This window comes from Suillus subaureus (assembly GCF_016647635.1).
Source record: "Suillus subaureus strain MN1 chromosome Unknown BJ212scaffold_21, whole genome shotgun sequence".
Taxonomy (NCBI): domain Eukaryota; kingdom Fungi; phylum Basidiomycota; class Agaricomycetes; order Boletales; family Suillaceae; genus Suillus; species Suillus subaureus.
Window position 1 is genome coordinate 511992 of NW_024538577.1, and position 22472 is coordinate 534463.

A 22472-nucleotide genomic window follows, 5' to 3' on the forward strand; every position below is an offset into this window, starting at 1 on the left:
TGACAGGGTCCACCCCTCATTCAATCGCAAGGGACCAGGGGTCGAGACTGGCCTCGCCAGAGATATCTATGTAAGCAATCGCGGCATCCAGGGAACTAATTTTGTTCAACGTGACTGTGAGTCATTAGTGTTCTCGTCCTATCGTTACTCCGGGTTATGGCTGAGCCTGGCAAGTTTATTAGCACCATCACAGACCATCACCTATGTGCTGAGGTACATAGCACGGAGGTTGATGTTGAGCGAGAATCCGTATACAAGAATTGAGCCACAACACGAGCTTGGAATCGACGGCCTCGACATGTAGCACAGGGCAGGCTTTGAATCGACTACCAAGCCCGAGATCAAGTAACCTTTCAGAACAGCCGACCCCTTCAAGTTCAACTTCAGCATGTTTGATCTTGGTCTTATGTACGGGATCCCGCACGTCAACATTTGATATCTGTTGTTTGTGAGTGACATCCCCAACCGTCAACGTCAACTCAACCTCATCATGTGTGCGACAGCTGGCTCATTGTCCTCATAGTAGGAATGTTACCCGAGTTCACATATAACGGCTGCTCTCCACTCGTTTTCTTCATCACTTGCACCTTAGCAAGTACTGCGTTTCGGTGTCTTGCTTAATCTCTTTTTATCTGTTCTGTCACCAGATTTGGTGTCATGTCATGCCAAACCCCACAGACCAATCTGTCCATAGAACGATTTCGCCTCAATGGAATGATGGTGGCATGTGGGGTCTATGGTGTGTTTTTGTTCGAATACGACAATGTAGAAGTTAACTTATGTACTGTAATAGGCATATTCTTTCTCCTTACAGTGCAAGCCTGGATTTTTCTCATACAACGGCCTCGACATGGGGGAGAAATTGCAGATCATCGTTGCGGGCTTCTTTTCTATGTCTTCATCACGTTCATATTGGGGACGATAAACTTTGGTATGAACGCAAAGTATACAGAGATGATTTGGATCGATCTTCGTGACGCGCCTGGTGGCCCGCTCGTGCTCATCGAGGACTTCATGAGTTATCGTATCAACTTCATAGCACTTGTCACGTAAGTGTCCTTGCCCATCCACCCAAAGACCTCTAGTATTGACGCTCCATTAGTGGTCACATTCAGACGTGGTTCATGCAAGTTCTGCTCGTAAGCTTAATAGTTCTCCAGAATGTCTGCTACAAGCCTGATGCTTAACATACTTAGCTCTACCGATGTTTTGTAATATGGAATTGGGAAAGGTGTGTGATGGTCCCAATGATCACACTCTATGTTGCCATGATCGGTGCAGTTCATCATTCACCAAGCGACAGCGGTGACTAACATCTCAAGCAGGTTTATCTATCACTGTCCTGTTCCAGGCGGGGATCAATGGTTCATTTTACAACAACCCCGTCGAGCTTGCATACCTCTGCGTCGAAGTCGGGCACACCGTGATTTATACTATTCTCGTGACGAATCGCTTGTTCGTCATGCGAGGGCGCATGAAGCAGGTTATGGCCCAATACGATTCCAGCACATATGATGCCATCGCCCTCATGGTCATCGAGTGTGCAGCGTTGTACTCGGTCTTTGCTATTATTTTTATAGTTGCCATTGGTATGCATTCCGACGGCGTTGTCACTCTATGTTTGCTGTCTATTGGCAAAATCCAGGTAAGCAAACAAACCTGAATTACCTCTGTTTCTGACATCAGTTGTCCTTATTGGACTAGGGCATCGCCCAATTGTTCATCATTATTCGTGTTGCACGGGGGCGGGCAGCTGCATGCGAGTGGTCGACTCGAGGCACTGCAATAATTACGGGAATAGCATTCACAAGAGACATTACAGAGGGAACTGACACTGAACGAATAGGCTGGCCAGAGCAAGTCTCGAGACATCATTCAGTCGTATGCTGATTCCGAGAAGGCAGCGGAGGTTTCAGTGTCTGTAGCCTGAAATCGGTTTGCGTAATAGCTACATCATAGTTACCTGGCTGTAACAGTGGCGCTGCATCAGCCGTCCAATATACTTTCTGACTTGGCATTTGTCACTCCTGTCTGCACCCTTGCAACACTCAGTGATCCGTTATTGCTTCAGACACTCTACGAGGACCTCGGCCGAGTACTTTACAACCCATCCTTCCCTTTTGTCTTTTTCCGCATTCCTCTCCGAGTACTGATTGGCTTAAATGCCGTACTTACTCGCAACGTTACTCAAGTGTTTTCTGGACCCCTGAATCGCTGACTTTTTCTACCCATATCGTTGTCTTCAAGCTGCATACGCCATATGATTAATGCCACATCTTTTTTGACATCCAGAAGTCTATTTGAATCCTTTCTAAAATCACACTTTACTCTACCTCATGACATCTGGATCTTAGATCTTATCGGTTAGGCTCACCGAACAGTACCAACGACGACGACGTCTTCGCACTACGATCTTCAATCTCAATGCTCTGCCACTACAGCCATTGAGCCTCCTATACCTGGAATTTTAGCCGAGTCTCCCTTAAGTGAACAAGATACTTACAAAACCCCAGCTCCTTCGCCAATCAAGAGCCCCGTCTCACACGTTGGTGAGTCTGTTCTCAAACCTGCCTGCTCTTACAGTGACGTGGTATGAACGAGGTCCATCAACCCCCAGCCTGGTGCTGAGTGCGTTCGGCAAGCGTTAGCAATGCTACAGCTAGTCCCCGTGATAGTCCCCCTCTAGTGGAACGTACTAGTAATAAAATCAGTGAAAACCCTTTCCTAAGCATGAGTGAGCCGTTGAGCGAATTGAACGACGAGGACGCACCTTGAACGACGATTAAATATTAATCACCAGCACTGTGGGCAGTAGGATCAATTGACCAACATGTGTGCATCACTGGTCGTGGAAGGTCTATCACTTAGATGGCACTCAAGTATTTTTTAGTGAGAATATAACAGTTGAAACTTTTATTGACTTTAGCGTTGATCACCTTACATGAATCAGTGACTTAGGCATCGAGTGCGAAAAAAATCACACTAAATGTAAGCTAAAAGAATTGTTGATCTCGTGAGCGATTCTAGGACTGGAGCGCATACGGAGCTGGCCATAATTGAAGACTGCATACACCGTTGATCGATCACCACCATTGACGTCGTGCCTTCAACCAGTCATGTCGCAATCGAGAAGTCCTTGACCTGCTGGTGACTATGTGCAGGTGCAAACCATCGTGTGGTAAATGGCTATTAAAGCCTGCGCGGAATAAGCACTACCGCAAATTTATCAATGACGAGCTGGAATGTACGGAGGACTCAGATTCAGACCGGGCAGATGATATACGGAGCAAGAGAGTAGTAGCTCCGATGACGAGTGGTTTTGACTTGCTGTAACGAAGATTGTACTAATCGTGAATTGTGATAGTTGGACTCGCAGGCCCGGGTCCTTCCACGCCGGGTCTCGACGAAGCTGCCATTAGCTGGTGAAAGATAAGAGGTACGTAAACAAACGACAAAGAAAGAACACACGAGTTATTGAAATGTCTGCAGAAGCTACGTCCTGTGGGAGCACGTTCCATTCTGTATCTGATGCATGGGTGAATGAGAACGAAAATTGTGAGTTGTTCAAGGAAGGTGCGTGTCAGCGCTGCAAGTTGACGATCAGGCTGCGGAGTGGTGAGACAGTCTGCGAGGAATGCGCCCTGCTGCTCCATGATGTCAATCGCTTCCTGTCAGAAATGTGAATGCCCAAATGGTAACGTCCCACAAGATGTCATACCTGATAACGTCTGACGATGACTAGTACATTTTTTCCATTCTGGAAAGAAATGATTGGTCCATATTCGTCTATCCACTGAGCAATCTTCCTGGGTGAACTGTTGTCGTGCATCATTATATAACATTCATCGCATGACCACAACACATACTAATGTCCGACAGGAGGTTCTGATGGCCCGGGGGGTAAGGGTAGTACAGGGGAACTAAGTGTACGAGAGCGGCAGGAGTAGACAATAACGCCTAGTAGACCGAAGATGACTACCCCAGTCTGCAAGTGCCACAAGGAGAACATATAAGCATAGAGAACATGGGCAAAAAATCCCAAGGCCCAAGGTTGCCATCTCCCTAGGAATCTCCACCTGGTTTTTGTACGTTTCCAACCTGGTAGGAAAGTACTTTCAATGTCAGCTTGTGTAACCCGATGATAAGTATTACGTACGAACAACCGGAGAATTTCTTCCAACCTATCTCTGATAGGATCGGTTAATATGGCTAAGAGTCTCGGACCGTTCATGACCAGACTTCTTAAGCCAAGCCACAGCCGTTATCCACAAGACCGGACGTGTGCACACCTGGTGACCTGAACATTCGCGGAATTCCAAAGTTTAACTTGATCTGTCATTGGGGCCAATACTCGCGGGATGCGCCATGGCGGTCACTTCTCCAACAACACGTTGATCAATACTTACAGTGTGTTGCATAAAAAACAGCAGTACGAGTTTTTCAAAGTTCCTGGACTCCAATCTCAAACTTTGTGCCGGGACCTTTACATCGAGATTAAGTCGAGCGACGTGAAAGAAGAGACAACGTCACCAAGGCCGAGGCCATATTGTTGAAATCTCGTACTGCAGTTTTTAATGCCACTGTAATATAACTACCAATAAATGCTTCATTCCGGATATAATGAGGCATGGAATAGCCGGAGGAGATTGGCGGTGACCGGTTGTGCTCGTTAACACATGTAAGCCAATTTTACATCTGCAAGCCCCTGAGATGTGGAGTCGAACGCTTTCAAGGATCCATGAACAGCGGGGAACATGTCGATCGTATTGAAAATGGCTTGTTAGTTGTCGGTTGTTAAGCCAGTATCTTGAACCAGTTCTGAAATATGTCTGATGCCTTTGAAACCTGCCATTGCATCTGAAAGAGATATAAGGGCGCTCCGAACTATAATGGTTGACTTACCCTTTGCAACGCCTGAATTGTCAGGATTTGGTTCGGGAGCGGTGAGTGGTAAAATCTTGCAGCAGTCAGTACCATTAGCGCATACGTACGGAACATGCAAGAGTTGCACATACCTCGCTTGTCTCAGTGTGTAGGAGATGTCATGCACTGGAACTTGCAGCTGCAGATTCGGGGTCAGGGGTCCACCTAGCGATTCGGGCATAACGACTCTTGAGTAATTTACTCCACGACTCGCGAAATAAACTTGAGTGTCGTCTGCGAGATTCAGTGCAAGAAGGTGAAAGAGAGCACGGCTGTGAGGACATCGTTAGATATAACTAGTAAATGTAAAGGCGATGATACATACACCACCTTAACCTGAATTGACTGGCTGGTCTTCTGCTCCTTTCCTCTGCCAAACGACGATCTGAACAACTTTGCTTCGAGTCCTTCCACCACCCTCAACGATTCTTCCAAGGAAAAATGTTTTCATTCGTTGAGTAAAGTACACTTGAGTGTGAGTAGGAGGTATCTAGTCATCGACTTGTCACAAAAGGGACGGAAGAGGTGGCACGCTAGCAGGATGGACAAGTGGCTGCCGCATGTCTGCAGAAGAACGAACTTGCGTAGGAAATATTGTTTGGAGAGCAGTGCTTACTATCGATCACATTGATTGTCACAAGGAACCGGAACCTGGTTATGTAATCGTGTACGCAAACTTTCAACTTAAGCACAAAACTCATTCGATGGGCTGCTATGCGACTTGGCTTGTAACTGACATCGTCGTCATCTCCCAAGACGACCGTTAACGTTGAAATTTTGTTGGAACGTTGGCGTGTGCATACCCCAGGGCGACAATCTTGCAACGACGGGCAAGATATCCATTATGGCACACTTCCGTTCAACCAACTTGCACGCATCACATACATTAATCATTTATCGGATTACCAATGACGCAAGAAATTTCTTGACAAGACAGCACTGCTCAGTGCTAACTTGGATCCGCACGAGCAATTCATGAAAATGGCGAAGGCCGCATCTAGTCATGGTACAATCTAGCGATTCTCTAAACTTGTGGTAACCGGTATTGGGTATGTACCGTTTGGCAGTGGGCTGCCGCAGACTATACTTACCACATATCTACAAGCTTACCTGAAAGCGTTAACCACGGCGACTCGTCAAGACTATTGAACATATGTACGTACTATTTTTGTCATAGGATTTGAATATAGTGTCTCGTTCGTGCTGGATTGGTAGATCGGGTGTGGATGCCATCATGATCACGGCGAACAAACGATCCCAATCATGCGATCCACGGATACCGGTGGTTGGGCGAACTTACTAGTTCCTTGCAATGAGGTCGAGGAGCCTATTAAGTAGCTAAGCTTGGTTCAGCGCGATGGAGCTAATCCCTTTCGACCCAGCCTATCGACAGGGATATTGCCGAGCAAACCAAATTGAAACTTGAAGGGCGTCCTTCGACAGTACTGGTTATGCCATTGTATCAAGGCCCAGCGCTCAGCCCCCGCAACTTGAGGATTTCACGGTGTCGCGCCTGCAGTCTCAGTCCGCCGCTTTACCGCGCTAAACACCGCAACTTCCCAAGGGCTGCCAGAATTGTGTTCTGCTGCCATCAGAACGTTATGAGTCACACTCTGACATTTCCATTATTGCTCTGATGTACTTCATCGAACTTGGAGTTTCCATCAGGCCACCACAGAAACTGAATGGAAAACAACGCCCTGCGGTTTTATATTTAAGGGACATACTCCGTCTTTAAATAATTATCTAATGGATATAAGATAGGCTAAGCACATCTTTCGAATCATTCAACAGCACAGCGTTCACAAGTAGATACAACAGTATGGACCTGAGACATATCACCAAGACCAAGGTATGCATATAAACGAGATACAAAGATCTAGGGGATTGAGATGTGGTGGGGAACCTTAAGGCCTGGATCTCATGGGGCATTCATGGTTCGGAGACTTGGCGGAGAAATTAATGGTGGAGACGTACTTTTGGGAGGGACACACGCGAGAAAGTCAATGAGACATCAATTGGAACATCCCATGAAACCATCATGCGACAAATATACTGGTGCGGGCACTGTAAAAAAGGGTGTCCACAGTATGAGTTGTCATGGTGCTATCCTCGCTCGGGGAACGTATCCGCTCCTCGTGACCCTTTCGAATAAAAACAACGTCACCCCTTCGGGCAGCATTAGTGTCGCAGCTCTGGCGGATCCACGAAGCTTCGGAGTGAAGCGTAGAGACAGGTCTTATAACCTTAGTTTGGGGTTCTTCCATGCTGCTGAACCCAAACCACCCGCAAGCATCCCAACCAGAACCTCGCTTCCCACACCCTCCGTCAAGATCAAGGCCACCACCGTGAGGACCGAGGCTCGCAGGAGAATCTGGCCGGGGGGAGGGCGTGAAGAGTGCAGGTAGAGATGATGTTGGAATGTCATCCTCAGGTTCAGGTGTGGCACTCGGTGTAGGAAGCTGTGTAGTCACAGAAATTTGTTCTTCTGTGCTGTCCTTGATCTGCGGAGTTTGGCTCGCCACACCTTCCCCAGCCATTGTGGAATTCTGACGATCTACACCGAGGGAAAGGGTCCAGTCATCCCCTTGTGCTGCTTGTAGAGCTTTATCGGCTTCATGAAGGGCGCCGTCCTCCGAAGGAGGTGTTGGCACACATATGCCACTCCCTGGTATATCGATGCAGAAAGGCAGTGACAATGTCCAGTCTGCACATGCAGGCGGGATAAGTGTAGCCTCCGATGTGGGTCCACTTCGCAGCAGGGGAGCAGATCTTCTCCGCTCCCGTGGAACTGCTAGAAACGGTATTGTGCAAGCAGCACTCGACTTCCTCCTTGCTATCTTTGGTGAACTTGCAATATCGGGGCTTGCCTCAGCATGGATCTGTACGCGTTTTGGAGGCGAATCGGAACAGCTGAGCGCCCCCTTTGAACGCCGAGTGCCTAGCACCAGTATGCTCTTCTTTTTCATGCGTCGTACTTGAGCTTCCAAATCACCGGCAGCCTCCAATATCCCAATACTCGCGCGCTTGCCTAGGATAGGGGAAGCGGTATTGGACATGCTATTATTGGTGGGGGGACACGAAGAAAGTTCTCTCTTTCTCCCTATTTTCGAAGGGGAAGAAGGCGGACTGGGTAAACTCGACGGAAGAGGGACCACGGTGCGTCCTGTAGCACCCCAGCTTAAACGAGAAGGAAGTCGCAGACTTCCTGGAGAAGGAGGGATCGCAACTGTGCCCGAAGGCGAATCAGGACGCACAGGGGTACGAGCACATTTTGAGGGAGTCGGATTGATTGTTGGAAGAGGGACTAAGGCATTCGGGGGCGTGACAATATTCGAATTTAGTACCGTTAAAATGGGTAGTGGAGGAAGGGGGCTACTAGGTGGAGGTCCCGGCAATGGCGGTGTCAGCATGGAACGGGAGCCAGCCCGTGCACGAGACCAGGGAAAAGAAGTCGTTGAGGTAGACGATGCATGTGCGCTAGATGAGGCTGAAGGAACGTGTGATGAAAGCTGGCATGATGTGGATACGGATGTAGTAGGAGATGAGAGGGAGCACACGGAGACCGAACCTTCAGTATCAGAGGGTACATGAGGCGATGCTCCGATTGCTGGTTGAAGACAGAGGGATGCAATCTCTTGAGCAGGAAGAACTAGTGTCAATGCTGAGGGTCGTCGTCTTGTTTTAGCCTGGACAGTGCTGTCACTACTTCTATGCGATGAAATGGCAAATTCAGTTGCTCGAGGTGTGATATCATCGATAGACTCGACGACATTGCATTCGGTTGCTGAGGTGCCCGACCACTTTTCCATGGTATCCACACCCGTCATTGCCCCTCTGCATGTATTACTCGATGATAATCTATTACCAAACAGGAGCTGCAGCGGTGAACGCGGGGAACGCGGTGTGGGTGGCAAGGCCATTTGCATCGGAGAAAGCCGAGAACGTGTTGTGGCAGCTGGAGACGGTGAGGAGGATCTCCTTGTACTGAGGGCCACATTTCCTGTTCCCGTACATACAACTTCCGCGAGATGCTTGGAGAAACGCTCAGACGTAGGTATCACTGAACCGAGACTAGAGGTCGAAGACATGCTAGTCAGTGCTCTTGAAGGTGACAAAATGGCAGAAGTGACACTGCAGACAGACGACGAGCGAGAACGATTGGATGGGACACTTGTGATGTCTTCCACCTGCGTAACATGAATATGAGCGTTAGAGTGCAGAATCATATACGCACCGCGTGTTCCTCAGCTCGGCGATACCTATTGGGCGATAAACGGGATAAACGCCAAGTAAATGTCATCTTGCGAGGGCTCGGTGTGACGGGCTCGTCCACCTGTTTTGTGGGCGAGCGTGGAACGAGAGACAGATGTGATGATGAGCGAAAGAACAAGCGGTGAAACGTTGAGGTTTTCGGTTTTTCTGGGGTCGAAAGGAATGGGTCGTGAAGGATAGTCTCGGGAACGTTAACGTGTTCAAATCTTTCCAGGTCAAGAGACTCGCTGAGAATATGATTTAACTCATTTATAGATAGAGTTGGCGGTCTGCGGGTATAGAACATTCTATAGAAGGAGTGACTGAGTGAGTGACAAGAGTTGGACACAGACAATGAAAGACACGAGTTAACAGTCGACGGGGTCAAAGCATTTCTTCCTCACAAAACGTGAAGCTTGTCAGGGTTGGAGGAGCCTTACCCGTTCTAGAAGTAAATAAATCCGATATGCGATACGTACTAGTTTCATAATTCACTTGGGGATGCAACTTCTGGTCGGAGATAGGTTGACTTGATGAGCGTCTACTATAATACTTAAGCGGGCCCAATTCAGACCGCAACTCTGGTGAACAGCCTCTTCGTAGGAAACTTAGTGTTTCGAATAGACAGTTGAACACAGCATGAGCGACGTGTATGAAAAGGCAAGCCACAAAATTCGTCGATGGCCCGGCTGAATTGATCGAGGCCTAGGCGAATAGTTATCAACCTGAAACACGAGGCCGACTACTCGGAGTCGTACTAGGCGCCCTGCCGATGCATTACCTCACATACAACAAAGGTCAAGACCTCCAGCACCGCTCGGTGTATAAGGTTAATTAGCACCTTGCCATCGCGCGTCTGTTACTGCCCACCACGCCCGGCTTGCAGTCTCCCTCCGCCTACCACACCAACCCGTGCCCTTTCACGTTACGTCCTAATTGCAACTACAACTCCATGAAACCTGGTGCCTCTACACCTTGGAAGTGGGGACCTCACGCTGATCGCGCCAGGGCGTGACCTCTTGAGGCCCTCCCGCCACTTCCTGCTTAGGACCTGGTAAACCGCATAAGGCGGAAGATGATTCAAGGAACACACGTAAATTTGGTCGCTCTCTAAGGAAAATGACACACAAGATAAGGAGACATAGGAAAAATTTATTTCCAAGCAAAAATGAACGAGACATGACACATCTCTTTTTTAAAGTTCGTCCAACTTCAACCAAGGATCCCGAAACGGGCAACACGTCTAAATCAATGTAACCGTTCGCGAGTGCGAGGACGATGGTGGTTGATGGCAGTGGTACCAGCGCGGGCTCGTGTTTTGGAATACCTGGCGATGATGATACCGATAGATACAAGCAGTACAATCCTCCATACCCGGGGGAGATCTGGTTGAGACAGAAGACAATGGTATCGAATAACTCAGTGACGGCGGTGTCGGTGGGATAGTGTAGAATGAGTTTGCCTGAGGAAGGTGAGCTTTGGCGAAGGACGAGTGTGGGCGCCGAAAGCGCACTTTCAATCGGAAAAGGACAAGGGCAGCGGAAGTGACGGACAAGTAAAGTTCGGTGCGGTGAAAGCCTTGCGCATGTACTGATGAAACTTGACTTGGGAGTTAGATGAACGCGGATGGCGGGTATTCCGAACAAGGTAATGAACAACCCGAGTTATAGGTGGCGACTTTCGTGTAGACGAATCGCCATTGCTACGTTGACGTTGACGAGCACCAGAAAGTCATCCTAGTTACTTAGTAGGCCTGTTCGTGACCAAGAGGTTTTGCCACCGCTGTTCCCTAATGCTCGAGTAAGTCAGAAGCAAATTTGCAGTTTTCGAGGTCTTGTCATTACGTTCTTACGTTATGCTGCACGTACCTTTAAGTTAAAGTTGTTCTTGTCAGAAGGGGGTAACAGGGCACTTATCACGAGATTGGTCGTAATAATCCAGCACAGGTCAGCCCCAGACTCGGAGGTTCGAGCACAATAAACACCTTCTGAGACCCCGGTACCGGGTATTTAAATTTATGATCATTATGGACGATTCCAGTTCTCCAGTTTCTGAATTGTCTCAGCTTGATTTCACTTTACCAGCCTCGGCTCTCAAGTACTCTGGTAAACAAGGAAAGGCACAAGAAATGACCAGGGGCGTTTGGAAAATTTCACTGTGCGGCGTACGTATCAAACTTTTCTCGTTATCGATGCTATGACTCAGAGCTTACTATGTCGAACTTGTATTATAGTAATTGAATAATTGAATTACCCTCAGCATACTTGAAGAAACTTTTATTCGGAGATCGTTTACCATCAAGTTGGACCCGAACTGGTATTTCAAGAGGCTTTAACCCTAGTAGGTTGTATTCATGATTCATCTTCCGATTTTCCAATTTGACGAGTCAATGGCTTGCATTTTGACAGATTAATACATTAGGGCATTTGTTTGTGTCGGCCTGTCTTAGCTTTGATTCCATCCTCGAGGACAATAGTCTTGGGTGTTACGATTATTTGAAACTCGTAAATGAGGCTATGCGGGTCCCAGCTTTTTTTTCAAGGCTGATGGTGACTTTGGTGACTTGCCAGACTCTCAGCAGCGCGTGTTAGGAGCGTTCGGATACATTGGTAGTGTGCTCCCAGGCTTTGTCCACCATACTGTATTCCCGGGCTTAATCATAGTCTTCACTGGCGAGTGTGCAGACGGTCAGCTTTGATATCTTACATCACACTGCTGAAAGATCTTATCCTTCCATAGAAACTCGTGACACATCCCTGCAGCAGATGTGTCTCTTGATCTTCCTAACGGTAATGAAACGATTCTTGCATTGAGTCTCAACTATTATTGCCCTGGGAGCCTTTGTGGCAGTGTATCCAGAACCCTGGTCATGACGAACAAAGCTACGGGCGTTTTTGGATGACCATCCCGGTCACTTACTGTCGAACCCGATTTTACATCATCACGCCACTATCTCCAAATGGTAAGCATATATTATAATATGGCCCTCGGCCCCTCTACATGTCTCGAATACTTATATTTATCTTCAACAATATTCAAGGTTGACCCGGCTCCGCACCAACTATGCAGTTGATGGCGAATCAAGTGAACGATCGTTTCTACATGTGCCAACTGAGCGCACCCCTGTGGTACCTTATGTCTGGGACCAAAATTCTATATGAGTCGTCGGTAGTACAGTCTGCTCAAGCGAGATGCCTAGCCCAACCCGGATGATAATTAATGTCGACGCAATACCCTCATGACATGTGTATATTTAGCCGAACCACAAACCAGAATGTACGAGGACTCACATATATCTGTGTCCCAGCGTAACTTAATATCGCCTCAGCAGGATTTCCAGTGGCTACGAGGATGACAAAGATGAGTTGCGTGACCATGTACAGAGCACCGCTTTCGATAATGAGCATCATTGGGCGTCCACCAGCTGCGATTTTCAAAATCATTGGCTTTCCATGCTCGTCGACGACGGGAATCCGAGATGTGTACCAAAGGCGACCAGCGATGAGCGCAGTGACCATAATGTTTGTGCAAAGAGGCAAAACATATCCGGCAATAGTCAACGGTACGATCGCAGTTGGAGGCACTGGCGATGTTGGGTCGATTGTCAATAAAAGGGATGGGATGGGCAAAATGCATCCTGGCACATGGAAGGTGAAGGTCAGTGTTTCCGTCTAAAGAGAAGACTGATAATTTACCAAAGCCCCCAAGAGCGGTGATCAGAGGGAGAACAATCACATAAGAATTCTTCCCCCAGACAAACCAGCATCGATAGAGTAGGAGCAAGTCTCCAACTAAATCTACAACAGAACTCAGTAAGTTGGCTCCCATCATTCCAGGAGTTTCGTCTCCGAACTCTGAGAACGGAATATATTCCTGTGCCAATGTAAGTCTTCATTACATCACAAACTGTTGTTCCTCACGAGTGCAATGTAGAAATGGTTGAACACCAATGCAAAGTGAGCCGTCGACGTTATAAACAGGATGCAGTTTGCAACCCAGATCACTCGATTGCTTAGTCGATATCGTTTGATGAGAATTACGATGGAGGTGATAAATAACACGCAGTAGACTCCTGCATAGTGATGTCAGTGATCACTAATCTAGGGACAGCAGGGAGTTACGCACCATACAAAAATGCTTCGCATGCCATACCTATAGCTGCAGACACATTTATTGAGACGCCCATCACAACTTCAGAAGGAGAAGTGGGCGGGAATGCAGGAAGTTCAAACCATGCTGCGACACCCTATTACCATTGAAATAGATCCATATCTAGCAAAAACATATGAAGCACTAACGTGATTTAGCTAAGGGACAGTTCCAGAATAGACGAGTGGAAGTTTAGCCGCTCGATGGTCCCTTACTTATTTGCCAATCAATTTCATATAGCCCTTCTACATGCATGCATCACTTGTATACATAGATATCTGTTCAAGCTATCAAAGATTCAAAGGTTGATCCGATCACCACTGTTCCACATCCGATTGGGCAGTTAATGGAGAACTGAAGGAGCGATCATTCCTCCATGTGCCAACTGAGCGCGTCCCTGTGGTATCCTGTCGCTGGGAACGAAACTCCACTTGAGTCATCGTCATCGCCGACATAGTCTGCTCAGATGAAATACCCAGCCCAACACGAATTATAATCAAGGTGGACGCAATACCCTCATATGCATGTCTTGATTCAACTGAACCATAAACCAGAATTAACCAGAACTCACATATATTTGTGTCCCAACGTAACTTAATATCGCCTCGGCAGGATTTCCAATAGCTACGAGAACGACGAAGATGAATTGTGTGACCATGTACAGAGCACCACTCTCGATGATAAGCATCATCGGGCGCCCGCCAGCCGCGATTTTCAAAATCACTGGCTTTCCATGTTCGTCGACGACGGGAACGCGAGATATATACCAAAGACGACCAGCAATGAGCACAGTGACCATAATATTCGTGCAAAGAGGCAAAGCATATCCGGCAGTGGTCAAGGGTACAATCTGAGTTGGAGGAACTGGTGATGTCGGGTCGATTGACAATAAAAGGGACGGTATGGGTAAGATACACCCTGGCACATAGGGGGTGAAGGTGAGCGTTTCCGTCTAAAGAGAAGACTGATGATAATTTACCGAAGCCCCCAAGGGCAGTGAGCAGAGGGAGAACAATCACATAAAAATTATTCCCCCAGACAAGCCAGCATCGATAGATTAGGAGTAAATCTCCAACCAAATCTGCAACAGAACTCAATACATTGGCTCCAATCAATGCAGGAGTTTCGACTTTGAACTCTGAGAACGGAGCATGCTCCTGTGCCAATGTAAGTCTTTATTGCACCACAAACTGTTATTCCTCACGAGTGCAATGTAGAAATGGTTGAAAACCAATGCAAAGTGAGCCGTCGATGTTATAAACAAGAGGCAGTTTGCAACCCAGATTACTCTATTGGTTAGTCGATATCGTTTGACGAGAATTACGATGGAGGTGATAAATAACACGCAGTAAACTCCTGCAGTGGTGGAGTCAGTGATGGGCCTGAGTCGCTCAGAGAGAGAACATCACACCATACAAAAGCGCCTCGCATACGAGACCTACAGCCTGAGTTACGTTTATTGAGACAGCCATCTGACTGCAGCAACGTGGGGAAGATACAGTAAAACTTTCACTTGAAGACTGGCAAAAGTACGCGCTTCAACTGCCAGATCTGGTGTTGTGGTGAATCATGATTCTATCAGGTCAGCGGTCACAATGGAAGGAGCACTGTTAGCGACGGTCCGTGGGCGGCGACCTGGATAATTGGTTCCTCCCAAGTCTTGCCACGGGGCCTTGGCCCTTTCTAAACCTTTTCGAGTAGTAGGTCTCGCGATCCCTTAAGTAACACGAACACAACGAAGCAGGCGTATCTATAGCGATCACTGACAATATTCAATAACCAATATATGATTGCTTGTGGATACAACTTGTGGGCTCATAAGGTATGAGTAAGTGAGGAAAGACCTGTCGGCATTAATATTCAGAAAGTGTTATCAATATCGCGCCATAGACTCGCACGATGAACAGTCTGACGTACGTCTTTTGAGTGGTGGGGAAATATTTTGACGTTGCCACTCGACTTGTCCGTGGCTATGTAAGTCAGGGTGGTCGAGCCTCATCGCGCCTTGCGAGCATGTATACTGCAAATTGGCGAAAACCTTTGACACACACTGCGGAAACGACTTTTAGCACCTATAACCCGAGGTAGCTTGGATATATAGTCCGACGTAGGACGTACCTAGTAAGTACTTGAATTACCCGAGTGCAGTTTGAACGTTGAACAATCAGCGAACGCGTGAGCCAAACTAGTGCTTACTAATCGAGGAAGCGCTTCCAATGGGGGTGGCGCATTTTGCCATGCACACCTTGTTTTTTCGTCTTCTGACTACACCTCGCACTTACTCGATTATCATTCTCAAGTTGAGAATTCGAGCACCTACGCTAGTTCAAAATTTTACTCCATAACATGTTGTAGAATAACGGAAATCTCGAATTCTGAAGCTCCTGCGAGGGCAGGTGGGAAAAACACTGACGCCCACTAGGAAACTAGGTCGGACGTCCGACAGCGAGGCGACTCGTCTCACTATTAGTGTGGAGGCTCATGACGCAGGAAATGACCATGAAGATGAGGATGCTTGTAAAGCCTATGGAGCGCTCTTTACTTTTTCCCAAAATCATAGGCATAGGCACACTTTGGGTATGGTGCGCGTCACTTAGCCACCACTACCTTTGAACAGTGGCCAAATCGGTCTGAGAAAAATTTAAACCCTAACCCTACGTAGTTCTGCGCGTGCAACTCCAACAGATGCTTCGATATTAGTTTGAAACATGTAGCGCTACAGTAGACAACGACAATTTATCGGTGCAGACGTTGTTTTTACCAGTCTCTGATGCCCAAGAACCACAGAAAGGTAGCAGCCGCTCACGCTAGGGCCGCGCGATGGTCAACTTCAACTGCCGAGCACAGTAACTCCACTCTTCAAACCACCCCCACACAAACCTATTCCGAGTTGCAGGAACAAACGTCGGAGCCGTCCAAACTCAGTGGCAGGGAGCTTAACCCAATAGAGCTGGACTCCGAGTATGAGTGTGGTTATACTGGGGGTGTCAGTTGTTATTGGTCAGATACAGGTGATGAATATGAAACAGACTCGAATGCTGATAGCGAAAGGTCGGAGTGCGATAGCCTCTGCGAGCTGGAGGGCAGCAAGCTTGAGGAAAATTTGAGGGAGCTCCGAGAAGAGGTCATAGCCCTGGGCACACCAGTGGATAGTTTGTTTGACAAGATATCCAAGCCAAAGACGGGCGCAGTTTGGAAGAAGGCAGAACGGAACAAATCAGAGACAACTGCGACGGCACTTTCGAGACCCTGAAGAAGAACATGCCCTTAGCAATGCAGTCTGTGCAGCTCAGTACCATTCGACTGTGGGAACATCGCATGCACCGCTGGATGGAGGCATATCGGACGGGTCTGAGCACAAAGGATGCCCAGTTTCAAGTTAAGCAATTCAGCTCTACAAAGTACAAGTCTCACAGACGTATTCCGGAGACATTGGCTCGCATTTTCGATTGATGGGGAGTCATAGTACTTTAGGTGGCCAAATCATCCCTTTTGTTTTTAAAAAACTCGCTCAGATTTGATTCAATCAAAAATTCCTCTTGTAGCTTTACTCTACTCATTGAAAGGATCATTTTTACAAGAGGAAATAAAAATCTGATTTTTTTTCAAGGGGGTGAGAACGTTGTTCAAAAGTAGTGGTGGCTAAGTGACGCGCACCATAGTACGCACTCAACAATGTCAAAAGTAGGGTTGAGCACGGGTGAACCCGCGGGTCGCTGAAGCCACACCATACCCGTACCCGCAAACACCACACCCGCCACGGTACGGGTGTACACCGACCCGCCAATTTTGCGGGTATGAACGGTGTTTGCGGTATACCGCGGTTTTTTCACAGACCCGGGTGACAGCTACAACTCGCCGGGAGGATCTTCATGAGTAATGAAATTTTGACCCTCGGACAACTTGGGGATCCACACCCGTCCAACACCGTAAACCGCGACGGGTATGCACGGTGTACGTGCGGGTCTCCATAATCCACACCGTACCCGTACCCGCCACACCCGTCAGCAATAAACCGCGGGTTTACCCGTACCCGTGCTCTACCCTAGTCAAAAGATTGATTCCACGTCACTACAGACACATTTTTTTCATATCCTCCATTGACATGCATCTCACCTCCCAGTGCTGTGGGCACAGGGCACTGAACACGATGCGCATGATCAATGTTCAGATCTCAGAGCTCGACATACTTGCTACAGACACCCTCACTCGTCACCAATCCTCGACCTATAACCAGAAGTATTGAAGAAAGGACAGTATCGGGTCGTTCCACTTATGTTCATTCATGGTAGTACTTGATATTGACCCTTCCGGCTTCGTGGTGCCCATATCAAATACTACATGAGAACGCCTATTGTGAGTGCCCACCCAATATTTCTCATGTACTTGACTATGCGCTTTCGTGGCACTAAGGTAGATGGCCAATTTAGTCTTATGATTGCTCTCTGACTGGAGACGACTCACCAGAAATAGTGTGTAGAAAATTCTATAACGGTGACTTGAAGTGTTGGTCAGACACCATGCCGGCGTACTCGAACCAAGCAGGGTAAAATCCAAATCTATGCCAATTCAGCACATGCAATTTGCCGTCGCGCCCCAACAAAATGTTCCTGGGACACAAGTCCTGGTGTGAGGACCACTAGCCACAAGCTGTTGAACCAGGGAGCATCGAGAGGCGCTTTCTTCATCCACTGAGATACGTCGAGTTTGTGGTTAAACCATGCCGTCAAATCGTCGTAAGATACGAATGGGCCGGCGCCGTAATCGGTGAAGAGTGGTCTTGTGCACAAGGTGCCATTAAGAGTCCCTGGAACGGTTCCCCGCGGAAGGTGAAGCTGAGCAGCGTAACTGTGCAGGGTCCAAGCAATGCGAAGCTTAGAGAAGAGTGTGATACCATTACAACAACCATCTAGCGTCCGACCGTTGAGGTACTCCATGACCAAGTAGTCCACGGCAGTTTCGGTATCAATAATTACTTCTCGCACCTCAGGAACAGGAATAGTCGCCATAGTCTTGATCATGCTCAAGTTAAGCGCTTCTGTAATAACTTCATCGGCGGACACGTACACTTTGACGATGGTGTCAGGGGTAACCTTGTATACCATGATCTCAAACAGATCTGACGGTGCTGACCATACCAATCTGGAAATTTCCTCAGGGGAAAACCGAAGGGATTCGATGTTGATGGTGGTTGCATGTAAATAATAGCACTAAAGGTCCATTCGGATCACAAACCCAAGATGAGCAGCTCCCACGAAGGGTAAATACTGTGGTTTTTCTCCATCAATGTCGAAAGCGAAAGGTGATGGTATAGAACTATAATTGGTACAAAAAACCCAGGTGAACCATCTGCGGTAGGAAAACTGATGTGAAGGGCGAAGTGGGGGGTCGAAATGTGGAAATAAAACTACGGAAGTCACGTTTGGGTTCTGATAAAAACCAGGTGGAGGTTCGAACTTGGGCAGCGGCGAAAAGTCAGGAAGAGATTCACACCCGGAAGGCCGTGACTCATCTGCGAATACTGAGTTTCCCACGGGCGATCGCCCAAGTTATTGAGACTCAGAGAAAGGCTATCACTGTCCTACTAAGCCACCTATGATACAAGTTCTTTACCACCCCCGTGAGCAGGACATCAGCCATTCCTCCCCCCCAATCCTCCTCCAACGACATCCTTAGATACATCCTCACTACAACATGATCCATACAAATCTAAACGGACGTGGATTTAGGCACCGGATCTTTACAAGTCTGAGCCCTTGATGTGTTCAAATTCTAGTACATATATATCTGTTCAAATGATCAAAGATTCAAAGGTTGATCCGATCACCACTGTTCCACATCCGATTGGGCAGTTAATGGAGAATTGAAGGAGCGATCATTCCTCCATGTGCCAACTAAGCGCGTCCCTATCTTGTTGCTGGGAACGAAACTCCACTTGAGTCATCATCGCTGACATAGTCTGTTCAGACGAAATGCCCAGTCCAACACGAATGATAATTAGTGTGGACGCGATACCCTCATGACATGTGCATATTTAGCTGAACCACGATCTAGAATGTACGAGGACTCACATATATCTGTGTCCCAGCGTAACTTAATATCGCCTCGGCAGGATTTCCAATGGCTACGAGAACGACAAGGATGAATTGCGTGACCATGTACAGAGCACCGCTTTCGATGATTAGCGTCATCGGACGACCGCCGGCTGCGATTTTCAAAATCACTGGCGTTCCATGCTCATCGACGACGGGAATCCGAGATGTATACCAGAGGCGACCGGTGATGAGCACAGTGACCATGATATTCGTGCAAAGAGGCAAAGCATATCCGGCAGTAGTCAAGGGCACGGTCTGAGTTGGAGGAACTGGTGATGTCGGGTCGATTGACAATAAAAGGGATGGTATGGGTAAGATACACCCTGGCACATAAGGGGTGAAGGTGAACGTTTCCGTCTGAAGAGAAGATTGACGATGATTTACCGAAGCCCCCAAGAGCAGTGAGCAGAGGGAGAACAATCACATAAGAATTCCTCCCCCAGACAAGCCAGCATCGATAGATTAGGAGTAAATCTCCAACCAAATCTGCGACAGAACTCAATAAATTGGCTCCAATCAATGCAGGAGTTTCGACTTTGAACTCTGAGAATGGAGCATATTCCTGTGCCAATGTAAGTCTTCATTACATCACAACTTGTTATTCCTCACAAGTGCAATATAGAAATGGTTGAAAACCAACGCAAAATGAGCCGTCGATATTGTAAACAGGAGACAGTTTGCAACCCAAATCACTCAGTTAAACACTCGATAGCGTTTGATGAGAATTACGACAGAGGTGATGAATAGTACGCAGTAGACTCCTGCACAGTGATGTCAGTGATGAGCCTGAATCACTTAGAGAAAGAACATGACACACCATACAAAAACGCCTCGCATACGAAACCTACAATTTGAGTTACATTTATTGAGACAGCCATCCGACTGCAGCAACGTGGGGAAGATACAGTAAAATGTTCACTTGAAGACTGGCAAAAGTATGTGCTTCAACTGTCGGATCTAGTGCTATGGTGAATCATAATTCCGTCGGGTCGGTGGCCAGGAGCACTGCCCTTAAGTTCTAAACCTTTTCGAGTAGTAGGTCTCATAATCCTTCAACTAACACGAGCACAACGCAACAAGCTTACCTATAGCGATCACCGACAAACTTGAATACCAATATGTGATTGCTTACGGATACAACTTGTGGACTCAGAAGGTCTGAGTGAGTGAAGAAAGACCCGCAGGTATTCAAGGACCTCAGGTAGAGGCCAACGGTCACTTGCTTGCTTGCCAATCAATCCCGTATCCGTGCTATGCCTAAATTGTAAGCGATTGCATCATATAGCCCTTCTACATGCATGCATATCCGTTCAAACTATCAAAGATCCAGGTTGATCCAATCACCACTGTTCCACATCCGATTGGGCAGCTAATGGAGAGCTAAATGAGCGATCATTTCTCCACGTGCCAACTGAGCGCGTCCCTGTCTCATCCTGTCGCTGGGAACGAAACTCCACTTGAGTCATCGTCATCGCCGACATAGTCTGCTCAGACGAAATGCCCAGTCCAACACGAATTATAATCAAGGTGGACGCAATACCCTCATACGAATGTGTTGATTCAGCCGAACCACGAACCAGAAAGTGCAAGGACTTACATATATCTGTGTCCCAGCTAGACTTAATACCGCTTCAGCAGGATTTCGGGTGGCTACGAGGACGACAAAGATGAGTTGCGTGACCATGTACAGAGCACCGCTTTCGATGATTAGCATCATCGGGCGCCCGCCAGCCGCGATTTTCAAAATCACTGGCTTTCCATGTTCGTCGACGACGGGAATCCGAGATATGTACCAGAGGCGACCAGCGATGAGCACAGTGACCATAATGTTTGTGCAAAGAGGCAAAACATATCCGGCAATAGTCAACGGTACGATCTGAGATGGAGGAACTGGTGATGTCGGGTCAATTGACATTAAAAGGGATGGTATGGGTAAGATACACCCTGGCACATAGGGGGTGAAGGTGAGCATTTCCGTCTAAAGAGAAGATTGATGATAATTTACCGAAGCCCCCAAGAGCAGTGAGCAGAGGGAGAACAATCACGTAAAAATTCTTCCCCCAGACAAGCCAGCATCGATAGAGTAAGAGCAAGTCTCCGATGACGTCGACCACAGAAATCATCAAATTTGCTCCCATCAATTCAGGAGTTTCGTTTCCGAAGTCTGCGAACGGAGCATTTTCCTGTAGCAATATGAGTCTTCGTTTCATCATGAACTTCTTGCGTATTCCTCACGAGTGCGATATAGAAGTGGTTGAACATCAACGCAAAATGAGCCGTCGATGTTGTAAACAAGAGACAGTTTGCAGCCCAAATCACTCGGTTAGACACTCGATAGCGTTTGATGAGAATTACGACAGAGGTGATGAATAGTACGCAGTAGACTCCTGCACAGCGATGTCAGTGATGGGCCTGAATCACCCAGAGAAAAAACACGACACACCATACAGAAGCGCCTCGCATACGAGACCTACAGCTTGAGTTACGTTTATTGAGACAACCATTCAACCGCAGCAACGTGGGGAAGATACAAGAAATTTTTGCCACTTCTTTTCACTTGAACACTGGCAAAAGTACGCGCTTCAACTGTCGGATCTGATGCTATGGTGAATCATGCTTCCATCAGGTCGGCGGCTACAATTGAAGAAACATTGCTAGCGACGGTCCGTGTGCGGCGGCCTGGATAATTGGTTCCTCCCATGTCTTGCCACGGAGCTTGCTTTCTAAACCTTTTCGAGTAGTAGGTCTCGCGATCCTCTAAGTAATCCGAGCACAGCGCAGCAAGCTTATCTATAGCGCTCACCGACAAACTTGAGTAACCGATACGTGATGCATCTGCTTATGGATACAACTTGTGGGCCCATAAGGTATGGGTGAGCGAGGGAAGACCTGTGGGTATTAATATTCAGAGGTGCTATCATCGCGCCATAGACTCGTGACCAGTCTGACGTACGTCTTTTGAGAGTTGGGAAATTTGACGTACTAGTCAAATTGGCCGATCTCGGAGCAGCTTGTCCGTGCTTATATAAGCCAGGCTGGTCCTGAGCCTGT

General features: G+C 47.6%; 10 protein-coding genes across 10 annotated transcripts; 2 read left to right on the top strand and 8 right to left on the bottom strand.

The window, feature by feature from the left end:
- Positions 1-284: 284 nt before the first annotated feature.
- On the top strand, positions 285-2016 carry BJ212DRAFT_369290 (uncharacterized protein). The gene is made up of 7 exons (XM_041343035.1): positions 285-448; positions 504-739; positions 794-1049; positions 1103-1139; positions 1197-1275; positions 1326-1645; positions 1705-2016. Exons 2-7 carry the CDS (start codon positions 658-660, stop codon positions 1888-1890), a joined length of 960 nt encoding a protein of 319 aa, XP_041191853.1. The 5' UTR covers positions 285-448; positions 504-657; the 3' UTR covers positions 1891-2016.
- Positions 2017-3087: 1071 nt separating this feature from the next.
- On the bottom strand, positions 3088-4212 carry BJ212DRAFT_369326 (uncharacterized protein). The gene is made up of 6 exons (XM_041343036.1): positions 4157-4212; positions 3867-4098; positions 3719-3815; positions 3469-3668; positions 3268-3419; positions 3088-3212 (listed from the first exon to the last, which is right to left on the bottom strand). The coding sequence occupies exons 2-5, from the start codon at positions 4007-4009 to the stop codon at positions 3416-3418; spliced, it is 444 nt and encodes a 147-aa protein (XP_041191854.1). The 5' UTR covers positions 4010-4098; positions 4157-4212; the 3' UTR covers positions 3088-3212; positions 3268-3415.
- Positions 4213-4794: 582 nt separating this feature from the next.
- On the bottom strand, positions 4795-6156 carry BJ212DRAFT_1300684 (uncharacterized protein; the record flags this gene model as incomplete). Its single annotated transcript, XM_041333024.1, has 7 exons — positions 4795-4857; positions 4903-4957; positions 5016-5195; positions 5249-5351; positions 5540-5574; positions 6015-6033; positions 6087-6156. 7 exons carry the CDS (start codon positions 6154-6156, stop codon positions 4795-4797), a joined length of 525 nt encoding a protein of 174 aa, XP_041191855.1.
- A 1279-nt stretch (positions 6157-7435) lies between these two features.
- BJ212DRAFT_369393 (uncharacterized protein) lies at positions 7436-9892 on the bottom strand. Its single transcript, XM_041343037.1, has 4 exons — positions 9657-9892; positions 9161-9500; positions 7872-9113; positions 7436-7743 (listed from the first exon to the last, which is right to left on the bottom strand). Exons 2-4 carry the CDS (start codon positions 9482-9484, stop codon positions 7540-7542), a joined length of 1770 nt encoding a protein of 589 aa, XP_041191856.1. The 5' UTR covers positions 9485-9500; positions 9657-9892; the 3' UTR covers positions 7436-7539.
- Positions 9893-12148: 2256 nt separating this feature from the next.
- BJ212DRAFT_369475 (uncharacterized protein) lies at positions 12149-13501 on the bottom strand. Its single transcript, XM_041343038.1, has 5 exons — positions 13303-13501; positions 13098-13249; positions 12873-13050; positions 12468-12814; positions 12149-12412 (listed from the first exon to the last, which is right to left on the bottom strand). Exons 1-5 carry the CDS (start codon positions 13361-13363, stop codon positions 12311-12313), a joined length of 840 nt encoding a protein of 279 aa, XP_041191857.1. The 5' UTR covers positions 13364-13501; the 3' UTR covers positions 12149-12310.
- Positions 13502-13640: 139 nt separating this feature from the next.
- Positions 13641-14974, bottom strand: BJ212DRAFT_1463418 (uncharacterized protein; the record flags this gene model as incomplete). Its single annotated transcript, XM_041338948.1, has 5 exons — positions 14738-14974; positions 14531-14682; positions 14306-14483; positions 13898-14244; positions 13641-13841 (listed from the first exon to the last, which is right to left on the bottom strand). Exons 1-5 carry the CDS (start codon positions 14796-14798, stop codon positions 13641-13643), a joined length of 939 nt encoding a protein of 312 aa, XP_041191858.1. The 5' UTR covers positions 14799-14974.
- Positions 14975-16542: 1568 nt separating this feature from the next.
- Positions 16543-16779, top strand: BJ212DRAFT_1274469 (uncharacterized protein; the record flags this gene model as incomplete). The annotated part of the gene is made up of 1 exon (XM_041331158.1): positions 16543-16779. A coding segment is annotated over one exon (237 nt), but the record flags the coding sequence as incomplete, so codon positions are not given.
- Positions 16780-17885: 1106 nt separating this feature from the next.
- Positions 17886-18431, bottom strand: BJ212DRAFT_1300688 (uncharacterized protein; the record flags this gene model as incomplete). Its single annotated transcript, XM_041333025.1, has 1 exon — positions 17886-18431. One exon carries the CDS (start codon positions 18429-18431, stop codon positions 17886-17888), a length of 546 nt encoding a protein of 181 aa, XP_041191860.1.
- Positions 18432-18795: 364 nt separating this feature from the next.
- On the bottom strand, positions 18796-19938 carry BJ212DRAFT_1363500 (uncharacterized protein). The gene is made up of 2 exons (XM_041335985.1): positions 19398-19938; positions 18796-19342 (listed from the first exon to the last, which is right to left on the bottom strand). Exons 1-2 carry the CDS (start codon positions 19623-19625, stop codon positions 19202-19204), a joined length of 369 nt encoding a protein of 122 aa, XP_041191861.1. The 5' UTR covers positions 19626-19938; the 3' UTR covers positions 18796-19201.
- Positions 19939-20299: 361 nt separating this feature from the next.
- Positions 20300-22280, bottom strand: BJ212DRAFT_370042 (uncharacterized protein). The gene is made up of 6 exons (XM_041343042.1): positions 21865-22280; positions 21657-21808; positions 21427-21604; positions 21019-21365; positions 20507-20968; positions 20300-20445 (listed from the first exon to the last, which is right to left on the bottom strand). Exons 1-5 carry the CDS (start codon positions 21923-21925, stop codon positions 20762-20764), a joined length of 945 nt encoding a protein of 314 aa, XP_041191862.1. The 5' UTR covers positions 21926-22280; the 3' UTR covers positions 20300-20445; positions 20507-20761.
- Positions 22281-22472: the final 192 nt, after the last annotated feature.

What these genes read in the sequence shown, in the direction of transcription:
- BJ212DRAFT_1363500 (XM_041335985.1), bottom strand. Translation starts at nt 19,625, where the DNA reads ATGGTCACTGTGCTCATCACCGGTCGCCTCTGGTATACATCTCGGATT. An exon ending in ACGCTGGGACACAGATATAT is followed by an intron (nt 19,343 to 19,397) that starts GTGAGTCCTCGT and finishes ACATGTCATGAG; the next exon opens with GGTATCGCGTCCACACTAAT.
- BJ212DRAFT_370042 (XM_041343042.1), bottom strand. Translation starts at nt 21,925, where the DNA reads ATGGTTGTCTCAATAAACGTAACTCAAGCTGTAGGTCTCGTATGCGAG. An exon ending in ATGCGAGGCGCTTCTGTATG is followed by an intron (nt 21,809 to 21,864) that starts GTGTGTCGTGTT and finishes ATCGCTGTGCAG; the next exon opens with GAGTCTACTGCGTACTATTC. An exon ending in TAGCTGGGACACAGATATAT is followed by an intron (nt 20,969 to 21,018) that starts GTAAGTCCTTGC and finishes TCAACACATTCG; the next exon opens with TATGAGGGTATTGCGTCCAC.
- BJ212DRAFT_369326 (XM_041343036.1), bottom strand. Translation starts at nt 4,009, where the DNA reads ATGTTCTCCTTGTGGCACTTGCAGACTGGGGTAGTCATCTTCGGTCTA. An exon ending in GAACCTCCTGTCGGACATTA is followed by an intron (nt 3,816 to 3,866) that starts GTATGTGTTGTG and finishes GCACGACAACAG; the next exon opens with TTCACCCAGGAAGATTGCTC. An exon ending in TCATCGTCAGACGTTATCAG is followed by an intron (nt 3,669 to 3,718) that starts GTATGACATCTT and finishes CATTTCTGACAG; the next exon opens with GAAGCGATTGACATCATGGA.
- BJ212DRAFT_369475 (XM_041343038.1), bottom strand. Translation starts at nt 13,363, where the DNA reads ATGGGCGTCTCAATAAATGTGTCTGCAGCTATAGGTATGGCATGCGAA. An exon ending in CACCGCTCTTGGGGGCTTTG is followed by an intron (nt 12,815 to 12,872) that starts GTAAATTATCAG and finishes TCCATGTGCCAG; the next exon opens with GATGCATTTTGCCCATCCCA. An exon ending in ACGCTGGGACACAGATATAT is followed by an intron (nt 12,413 to 12,467) that starts GTGAGTCCTCGT and finishes ACATGTCATGAG; the next exon opens with GGTATTGCGTCGACATTAAT.
- BJ212DRAFT_369290 (XM_041343035.1), top strand. Translation starts at nt 658, where the DNA reads ATGTCATGCCAAACCCCACAGACCAATCTGTCCATAGAACGATTTCGC. An exon ending in GGTGGCATGTGGGGTCTATG is followed by an intron (nt 740 to 793) that starts GTGTGTTTTTGT and finishes GTACTGTAATAG; the next exon opens with GCATATTCTTTCTCCTTACA. An exon ending in ACTCTATGTTGCCATGATCG is followed by an intron (nt 1,276 to 1,325) that starts GTGCAGTTCATC and finishes CATCTCAAGCAG; the next exon opens with GTTTATCTATCACTGTCCTG.
- BJ212DRAFT_369393 (XM_041343037.1), bottom strand. Translation starts at nt 9,484, where the DNA reads ATGTTCTATACCCGCAGACCGCCAACTCTATCTATAAATGAGTTAAAT. An exon ending in GCCGAGCTGAGGAACACGCG is followed by an intron (nt 9,114 to 9,160) that starts GTGCGTATATGA and finishes CATGTTACGCAG; the next exon opens with GTGGAAGACATCACAAGTGT. An exon ending in TGAAAAAGAAGAGCATACTG is followed by an intron (nt 7,744 to 7,871) that starts GTGCTAGGCACT and finishes GAGGAAGTCGAG; the next exon opens with TGCTGCTTGCACAATACCGT.